The following is a 10,998-nucleotide window of genomic DNA, read 5'->3' as shown; positions in this document are numbered from 1 at the left end:
TATATATATATATATATATATATATATATATATATATATATATATATATATGTATGTATGTATGTATGTATGTATTGATATGTGTATAATATGTACATATATTTTAAACAATATATATATACATATTGTAGTTAATGTGTGTGTTTTGTGTGTGTGTGTGTGTGTCTGTGTTTCGTGTGTGTATGTGTGTGTGTGTGTGTGTGTGTGCGTGCGTGTGTGCGTGTGTGCGTGCTAAAAGGCAACGGCTGAAAGTAGCCAGTGATATGAATTTGCATTAGAAGCTAAAATTGATGCACTGAAAGACGTACATATGATAATTTTACATTTGTTAAAATTTTGGATAACTGACAGAAAAGAGAATAAACAGAAGCCCAACGATAGTTTTTAAATGCTCTGAATAAGAAGTGGAAGTATTTTCAAGAAATGAAGAATAAATTGAAGTAAATTAACACGTTTAAGGAAAATTGGAAACTGAAGCACTGCTGTGGACGTAGACCCGATTTTTGCTTATCAATTTAGCATTGTTCTTGCCTAGGCAATTTAGCAGATATAGTTTACGAAAATTTTTCAAGTACACTCAAACGTCTCCGTTTTCTTCCCCCAACTCATTTATACATAACATGCATAGTATATGGATCTTTAATTGACTATAAGAAACGGTCAGCGCTATATTTAAATTACACATCGAACTGAGGCTCCATCATCACGAGTAAATGTTATGATATATCTTCATGTGGGAAACTGATATATTCGATCATATATTCGATCACATACTCTGCGGTATATATATCTGACTTTTCTACCACACAAAGCAACATTCACTTTGTAGTCTATATCTTTTCTAAGTAAGCAGCAGAAAAACATACAAGAATCAATGTAACTGCCCAGAAACCTTTGAAGACAGTGTTCAGGAATGACGATTGTCCGATGGCTAATACCATTAGAGAATAAAAGACGGGATATGCTAGCTACATTCAGTAACTGTTACTGGTTGAGGCTGGCATGCATATTCCATCTGTTGTACATTTGATATACATGTTTTTAATTATGATGTACAACTTACGTACATATGTTTAGGATACACACCGAAGTCCTAACTCATCTTTATTATTTTGCTTTTGCATTTCGGCTCTTCTGTTTATAATTGTTGTAAATGTCATCATGGTCGTCGCCATGTATCGTACGCTTTTGCAGCGCGTTAATGACGCTAAGGTAAGAGTTTTCCTGATTAAGCGCGTCTTCTCCCATCGGATGAAGCCATAAAACTTTGACTTTCTTATAGTGCTTTCTTTTCAAAGATATTGAGATGGTTTTCCATGGCTTTCCTCAACTCGATGGCCGTTGGCCCACAAGGAGCTCATTTGTCCTTCGACATGTCTTACTTTTAGTACTGCTGGGTGTCTAGACACCCTTCTCAAGAATAGCAACCAACTCAGGTGGGGAAGTCGGTTTAGTTGCCGACCACTCAATCATGGAACAGGTAGTACTTGTAAATGTATATTCTATAACTCAAATTAAGGACTGTGTTATAATAGTTATTATGTACATCTTGTTGTAAAACCATCTTGTATTGAACAGCCATTTAGTAAATATCTAGTCTGACTACATGAGTTTTAAGGGCCACCAGCAAGGTCACCCACATCAATTGTATCGCTTTGCAAATGAATACCAAATGATCGGAAGTGACCCCCCAAATATTATTTTGTGATAGAAAATTATGTCTTTTGAGAAATGTATATCAACTTACCGTTCTCTTTCTTTGCAAACATTTCAGCACTTTCTGTGATGGTATAAAACATTTGAAAGAAAAAGTATAAAAACATTTTCTTAATTTTCTTATTAAGTATTATCGTAGTTATTTAATACCCAAATGGTTTTAAATAGTCAAAGTATCTAGGTAATTTCAGTGGAAGATTAATAGGAAATGCAAAATACAAGTTTCTACATGATTGTATAGTTAAAATAGATCATCTATATAGTGAAAATTTCTTTGATAGTTGTGAGATTTTGGTAATTTAAGCGTAAGACAAATAGAGCATTTGCAATATATAACAAGTCACCTCGTCTTGCTGTGAATTAAATATACGGTAAAGATTTTACATATGGAAAACGTAATTTAGGAAAAAGATAATCCATATTTTAGTTGTTGCCTTACATTAATACATGAATAAGTAAGTCTACACAACGCATTTGAAACTATTATCCATTTGAATTACGTCACTAAAAGACTCAAGCATGAGTATGACACACCACATTTCCTGTAACTAAAGATATATAGCGTTTGTATCTTAATACGTTCCAATATTGTATACTACTAAGTAGGTAAAGTGGTAGAAACATCCAAAGCTTGGATTAAATGTCTTATGGTGAATACAGTACTTTCCTGAGTTTACTTAGTCTGTTAGTCCCCATTCAATAAGCACTACATCAGAAATTTAATGTGATTGATTCAAATTATCTATACTCTTTTACTCTTTTACTTGTTTCAGTCATTTGACTGCGGCCATGCTGGAACACCGCCTTTAGTCGAGCAAATCGACCCCAGGACTTATTATTTGGATGCCTAGTACTTATTCTATCGGTCTCTTTTGCCGAACCCCTAAGTTACGGGGACCTAAATACACCACCATCGGTTGTCAAGCGATGTTGGGGGGGACACAGACACACAAACATATACAGACACATCTCTCTCTCTCTCTCTCTCTCTCTCTCTCTCTCTATATATATATATATATATATATATATATATATACATATATACGATGGGCTTCTTTCAGTTTCCCTCTACCAAAGCCACTCAAAAGGCTTTGGTCGGCCCGAGGCTATAGTAGAAGACACTTGCCCAAGGTGCCACGCAGTGGGAATGAACCCGGAACTATGTGGTTAGTAAGCAAGCTACTTACCACACAGCCACTCCTGCGCCTACTTCCCTAAAATAAATTTCTCGTGTGTCGTTTAACCTAGATGACAGATTTATAAAAAGCTTACAATAAATGATTTGAGCTGTTAAATATAAGCTGGTTGATCAATATCATACTAACACGAGATTGTACAAATATGGATAGTGGATAGCTGATCACGTGCAAAATATATCTCCAGTTTTCCGGTTTTTGCAAAAGATAAATGTTTAAATGCGTTATAGTATTAAATTTTGTATTTGTTAATTTTGAGATCGTACTGCAACACAGCCATCTTTAGCCCACTAGAATCAATATCAATCGACTATATTGTGCTCATACAACACGTAGCCTGGTTAAGAAAAGATCATGTTTCGGCTTCGGTTAGACATTGATTAAAGTTCATGCCATTTATTTTCTCATGTGGAGATCCTAAACGAGACAATATCAAAATTCCACCAGCTATAAAAATATAAAACCCTTTGGGGAATTTAATCAAAGTAAGCTTCTTTTTTTTAACCTCCTTTAGTTTCAATATTTTCCTGTAAAATACTTGTGTGACTAGTTAAATAGGATCTCAGCGATATCGACGCAGGAAGTCAACCTGCAAATCGAAACTACAATTCTACTACATAAACTGGTTTCGCGACTAGATACCGAATCACTTTTGAGATTTTCATATATATATATATATATATATATATATATATAATATAAAATATATATATATTTATATATGAGTACAGTGTTGGTGACAACAGTAAACAACATGAAGTACAAAAACAAATGAGTTAAATACGCAAACAACGAGAGAGAAAACAAGTAACACAAAGAACGACTCTTCATCAGTTGTCGGCTGTCTATCTACTCCTCATTTCAGGCACTCAACGACCATTTGAGTCTTCGAAAACAGCTGTTCCGATAAATGCCAAAATAAATTCTGGATTTATGGAGGGTCAAAGTTGGGAACAAAAACAGGACAGTGGAGACACTCAATACATCAAGATGTATAGAATAGCATATTATTGTATAAGTCACTTTTTTACAGAGTTAGTCCTGTTTCCATACTTATTGATCATGTCCACAGCAAATGGCTACATTCAGCATCACTAAATATGTATATATATATTTATTTAGACAAGAGACAGGGGTTAAGGAGGTGGGTATAATGCTTAGCAGTAAACAGAGAAGACGGGAAAAGAGTGTATGATGTGACGTAGAGGGAAGATATAGCTTCCACTAAGTGTTATTTTTCAGTTTCGGACCCAAAGCAAATTGTATTAAAATGATTATTGCAAGATTAGACCTAATGCTTTAGATTTAATCATAATGTGATCATTTTGAAATTTCATCAGTCCTCATTTCTTTCAAACCTTCGCTTCCTCTAATCTTTCCAAATTGATCCAACCGAAAGAGACGCTATTATTAAGAATTGCAGCTATCAGAATCTGAATATTCCAAATTACTGCAGATACTTCGCAAAAAGTATAGTTTACCAGTACTTACTACAAAATAGCCAAATATCCAAAATACATATAGTATTAGCCATACTCCTAATAATTTTATGGTTCGCTATTACCAAAACAATCACGTGCTCTTAAACCTTTTAGAAAAAAATGCTACTGCATTAGCAAGCTTCGTCTACGAATGCAGAGCAGGAACATCTCTTACTGCTTGAGTTCGAACATAGTAAAGGCATTCTCTTATGTAGATTTTAACACACTGAGCAAATTTGCACAGCTAGGAATCTAGAAATACTCTACGCCAAGACCACCAACTCTCAACAAACATCCCGACAAAATTACCTCTTACGTACTTAGGCACTGAAATACTAGACACTAAAACTTTTAAACAAACTTCAGAATTAACATTGAAATAGTGAGAGAAATATAAAATTAAATAAATGAATATATAAACTTAAGTTACAATATAGTGATTCAACTAACCCGGTGGTATTCATAAAACAGATCCTTAATGTATCATTCTAAAAAACACATAGAATATATAGTATGATACAAAAAGAAAATCTTAAGGAGAATAGAGAATTATAAGTAAGGAAAGAAATATACTATGATAAAATTTATCTTACGGTTGGATATTCATATTTAACAACAATATATATATAATCGACTTACTTGCAGGTGTAGCCACGCCACCATAGTCTGTGGAATATAAACAAGAGGAAGAATTAACATTAAACATTTTTATAAAGAAAAACAAATCATATTAATTGATTTGAAATATTTCTTACTTATACTTAAAACTTTAGACTTCTGTACGCAAGAAATTGGGTTTTGCGTGCTATTATAAAGAACGTCAGCAATGTAGATCTAATTAACCGATCACTTTCCGCTTTGAATTGAATCCATGTCATGAATATAACATGCTGAAAACCTAGTATACATGTAAAAAATACGATAAAATCTTCATTTCGTTGAGGTGGCTTAAGGAAATCATAATACGTTCGAGTCTCTCCTTAACCTATTAAAACGATTAAAATAATATCAGCAACGTTTTCCCGCACTAAATAAGTATTTCTAATTAGATTATTAATACTTAATTGTATTAAATGTTTTAGGACCAATTTAATAGATGTTTTGTAGTGCAGATGGCGTTTCTAGGTAATTAACCTAACTGATTTGCTTTTGAAAGGTAATTTTTGACGCCTGTTCGTGTACACTGCTGAATTGCTGCTTAGTACTTGTTCCATCATGATTTCGGTTAGTGCAATGAAGTCTAATCTGCTCTGAGAAAAGCCGAGTCAGTTCCAGACTTGTCTCCCCTTTTTTACAAGACGATGGAAATTATACTATTTGTTGAGCTCTTGTTTTTTCTTCACCGAATATATATTCCTACTTAAATATTTAAGACCCAGCTCATTAAATATGCTAACACTAACTTTAATGCTTTTAGCATCAGTAATTTTGTTTTACAGATGTAAGAGTTTATATTAAACTTTTAAATGCAGTGCAGCAAAGCATATTTCTGTCGCGCGATGCTGCGAGTTCCGGTGAAATATGTTCACAATTCACTCGATTTAATTATTTTGAATATGATGGACTTTCTCGTCGAAGAGGACGTATAAATATTCAGCTTTTATACCGAATGACTTGCACAAAAGATTTGTTTATAGTGATCAAATGTATGCGATGTACATTTGCTCCGTTTCGTGCAGGATAATCAGACGAACATCTAAGACCGCAGTTGCATGAGTTGTGTGAGTCTGTGTGAGTATTTGTACGTGAATGAATGTATGTACATTTTAGTACTTCATATAACAAAACATGAAGTAGTATGTTGTTCATGGGAAGCAAACTTAAAGGCTCATTGGTTGTTTTCTATTTTATTCTATTTATATATCTTTAAATCAATTCGATATGTTATAGTGATATATACGTACCTCTGTTCACATTACTCCTCCACGCGTTGAATGTGGGTTCTGGAATTGCTTACAACAAATGATATTAAAATATTATTCATGTATCGGATATACTTTTTGGTTTGTCAAACAGTAAAAATGTAATATCAAAAAAAGCTTAAACTATTAAATTAAGGGTAAAAAATCTGTATTGATATTTCTTCCGAAAAAGCAACTCGTCTGAAATAATTTATACTAATGAAGCAGAATATAGAGAATTTTCCTCGCATTTAGGAAGCTGAGCTGCCAGTATATATCGAACTAAAGGCGACAAGTCTCGATATTTGCTTATCTGTCTTATACTTCTGGGACAACCTGCAAATACAGTCATTGTTCGTTTCTCTTCTGACAATTTGATAAATATCGGGCCATAAATAACTTTTCGTTTCGTATGAATTGATCGTGGTATTAAAAACCGACAAATCATTGTGCTGATTACAGTGAGATATTTTGTAATACCACACGAGATACGTACATAGGATTTTCTAGATGGATTTTCAAAGTTAAGTGTTCTTCACTGAAGAAGACACACTGTATCAATGGGTGATTATATGCAACCGAGCTCCTTGCATTTTTGTTAAAATGAAATCACTCCGACGTCTACTCACTCAGAGTAGACATAAATGCCTTGCCTTCTTGATGAAGTTGTAGGGGTGTCGTCGTGATATACTGTGTATCTTGCGCATTGCAACCTGGCAGAGCTCATCTTTATGTTTGATTTCCACCAGGAAAGGAAACAGAGAGAGCAAATCGGCTGATCCCCAAAAGACCAAGGGCAAAGTTAATCATGGCAGGATTTGGATAGAGACCTCAGCGAATGAGAAGGAATGCCGCCATGCATTCTACTCGACGCTCTAACAGATCTGCCAGTTTTCCACTTAGGCATATTTAGGATGAACACTGAAACTAAAAGAAACAAGATTGAAACTACAAAAAGAAAATAATATAAAAAGAATATCTTCATATTCAGAAGAGCACAATTCTTTCCGCTCTATATCTCTCTACACAGAAACTGATATATACTTGAAATGATAAATCACTTTACTATTTTTAACGAAAAGAAACTGGCATTTTTGTACGATTCTGGAAAGCAGGAAAACAAGAACAAAAGAAAAAACAAAACAAAAACAAAACAAGAGTAGAAGACATTTTAGAAAATACATTACATTTCGAAGACTTCTTACCAATGTATATAGAAATTTGAATTCATCTATCGGAGAAATTTTTATCAAGCTCCAATATTAGTGACTCCATACTGATAAGTGCAGATAAAATCACATTCACTCCTAACGTTATGTGCCAAGGTGATTCAAACAGAAGATGAAGGATGATGCTTAACACTGGTTTTATAGCACGAAACTTTTATGAGATGATGCTTTAACGGTTTTAGTTAGAGACAAAGGGAAAGGGCTCCTCATATTTTTCTTTTGTTTTTCAGGGCTTCGTGGACTAGAGAAGGAAAGAAGGAAGTAATCATCGGGTGTAATTTTTCAGATGAAAAAATGTGTAGCCGCTATTTCTGTGTGTGCATGTGTGTGCATGTGTGTGTGTGTGCGTGCGTGTGTGTTCGCGCGCGCGCATGTGTATGGGTGCGTATATGTACACACCCATATATGGGTGTGTATATATGTATGTACCTACCTATCTATCTATCTATCTATCTATCTATCTATCTATCTATCTATATATATATATATGTATATATATATATATATATATAGAGAGAGAGAGAGAGAGATAGATAGTTTGACCCTGTGGACCCAATTAGCCAAGAATCTGGTGTTTCCAGATATTCTTAAAATGGCCGGTTCTAGATATCCGGTGACTCTTGAGGGACGCCCCCCAAGTGTCACCTGTGCCTGGAACCAGGCTACATTAAAAAGAACTGTCCACAGGACCAAAGTATAGTCCTGGAACAGTCAGTGATGGAAGAATCCCCACCTCCTCCTTCGGAGGGAGAGATGGAGGAAGTGAAAACACCCCCGAAAAAAAGGGGAAAAAAGGAAAAAGGTGGGCAACAATGGTTGCCCACCGAAGGACCCCAAGGATGCGGGAGGGAGGGAAGATCTCCCGGTTAAAGCGGAGGAACTACACCCTCCCGTAGCAAAGAGCAGAAAAAAGAAGAAAAATGGGGCAGTGAAAAATTGTGGCCTCGGCCCAATGGAGGAAGAATATTTGGTCTTCTCCCGAAGGGGAGAGGTGGTGGGAAAGTTTACTAAAAAGTTTGCCAGGGGTGGAGACATAACCTGCATTAAGGATCCTGGATGGCCTCCGCAGGTCATCTCAGACACGGATCTTGTTAAGGTAATGGACTCCTTCCCAGAAGATGTATTCCGCTTCCGCTGACCTGGCACTATCGGAGTGCTTGAATGACGCTTTGAGCCTGGTCGGGTGCCGGCGGGGCGGAAAATAGTAAAATTAAGAGGCTGAATGCCTCATACTGAACGGGCATATGGCCCATAAGAGAAAATGTAAGAAGCCTAGTGTCTCATTTGTAAGGACATTATGTTATTTTTGGTAAGAGGCTTAGTACCTCATTGTAAGGATCTTGTGTCCAAATGGAACATTAGTAAGAGGTCTATTACCTCAAATTGTATGTTTGTAAAAGAACAATGTTTTAAAGAGGTAGAGATAGGCGGGCGTCTTCTGCCTTCCCTCATTAATACCATTTTTTCATTATTCATCTCATTAATGTTATTGTCCAGCCCGAAGCTACTTGATGGCAAATTGAATGAAATATAGCAGCTATTCCTTTCTGAATGTTACATACGTTATGCACAGCATTGCATTAATATTCCACGGCAATAGCCGTATATGCGTATCTTCTGGTGAATAAATCCAAAGCTCTATTCATCAGAAGTAAAATCTGATGGGACTACATCTGGTGAGTAGGGAAGAAGAGGAAGAGTTTCTCAGTCAAATGAATTTACCTTTTCTTGAACTATCTTTGCTGAATGTTGCCCGATGATCCCTTCCCTGTTGACAAGAGCTGGTTGTTTTGGAACAAATCCTGATCGACACTTTCAAATTGTTGACAATAAATTTCTACGGTAATGTTTTTTCCTTGTTCCAATTATTCGAAGTGAACAACACCTATCGTACTCTACCAAACACACAGTAGTATCTTGTTTGAGTGTCGGAACTGGATTTTCATTTGGCGATAGTCAGTGCTTCTTACGTTTATTATTGGCATGGACTGTCTATTTCTCATCAGAAAAGGTGTTTGTTCATTCCTGGTTAGCAAATTGTTTAACATACTGTTTCATTCTCGGGGGATAGATCATGAGGTATTCCAATTCCCATATCTATACACTTTCCCACTCTAAATATCCCAGATATTGTGACGTTAATTTTCTTTCCCACTCTAAGTACCAGATAATTTTGACACCGATTTTTTTCAGTTGCTGTTAGCTTGAAAATATGAAATTACTTCTCGGTAACCCTAATACTTTCTACAGAGTCAATCACTTCATACACCTTATACGCCAAAAACCAAATCTCATATAAATAATGTATCCTCTCACCATTACCATTTGAAGCAAACGATGCCAATGTTTGTAAATCTGAAATCATTAAAAAGAAAGCAATTTATGATATATTTTATAGAATTATATTGTTATACACATTATAAATAATTACAAGATAAAAATCTAATCTTTAGATATTTCTGTGAAATATCAACATCTGATTAGTATGTATTTATGTATGTATGTATGTATGTATGTATGTATGTATGTAAGGCGGTGAGTCATTTGCACACCTGACAAAATTGCTTAACGGCATTTCATCCGGCCTTTTATTTTCTGAGTTCAAATTCTGCTGATATTGGCTTTGCTTTCATCCTTTTGAGGTCGATGAGATAGTCATCAATCAAGTACTAGAATCGATGTAATCGACTAACCGGTCCTACTAAAATTGCTGGCCTTGTGCCAAAATATGCACCCGCACGCGCGTATGCTGTTACTTCAGTCGGTAAAGCAACTCTCCATTCATTAGGATATATTTTGTCAATTTTTGCCCTGAAGAGATTTTTTAACATTTAAATGCTTAATGCAATATTAATTCTAAAATATGAATGAAGGTAAGAAATTGAAACGTACGTAGGCGATATGAAATTGGCTACTATATAAATAAATTGATATTTTCTCTGTTAAAACTTGTCATTTTCCTTATATTTTATATATATATATATATATATATATATATATATATATATATGTCTATAGATATATAATTTAATGAAATACAAAAGAACAGGAGTTACGTAATTTCTTTCATTAGTTTACATTTGCTTCTGAAACAAGAAGCTTGCTGTTCGAGCTGAGTACTAGTGAAACATTTATAGCTTCCTCAGAGTCATTTAAATGAAGGTCATGTCTATGGGGAAAGCTTTTGAATTCATACAGTTGGTTACATGCGCAATCAAATATAATATAACATCTTCATGGAATTGAGAGAGAGAAAACCCGCTTAGAGACTGATACATATATGCATACATACATATGTGTATCTTTATGGAATGGAGTCTTTTACTGGGTTATACACACACGCACACACATATGGAATGGGGTCTTTTTCTGAGCTATATATATAACACCAAGAAAAATACACATACACGTGTATATATACACATACAAAAAGATAAAAGCAGACACCTACATATGTACATGAGTGCTCTTATAT

General features: G+C 34.9%; 1 protein-coding gene across 1 annotated transcript in view; it reads right to left on the bottom strand.

The window, feature by feature from the left end:
- Positions 1-10,998, bottom strand: part of LOC106882964 (uncharacterized) — a 63,220-nt gene that overhangs the window by 21,411 nt on the left and 30,811 nt on the right. The window contains exons 9-12 of the mRNA XM_052967636.1: positions 9,840-9,878; positions 6,298-6,345; positions 5,033-5,059; positions 1,748-1,780 (exon numbers count right to left, since the gene is read on the bottom strand). Of these exons, the coding sequence (XP_052823596.1) occupies positions 1,748-1,780; positions 5,033-5,059; positions 6,298-6,345; positions 9,840-9,878 (147 nt within the window). The remainder of the gene's footprint in view (positions 1-1,747; positions 1,781-5,032; positions 5,060-6,297; positions 6,346-9,839; positions 9,879-10,998) is intronic.

Source organism: Octopus bimaculoides, chromosome 4 (assembly GCF_001194135.2).
Source record: "Octopus bimaculoides isolate UCB-OBI-ISO-001 chromosome 4, ASM119413v2, whole genome shotgun sequence".
NCBI classification, from domain to species: domain Eukaryota; kingdom Metazoa; phylum Mollusca; class Cephalopoda; order Octopoda; family Octopodidae; genus Octopus; species Octopus bimaculoides.
This window is presented reverse-complemented; position numbering and strand designations above follow the sequence as displayed.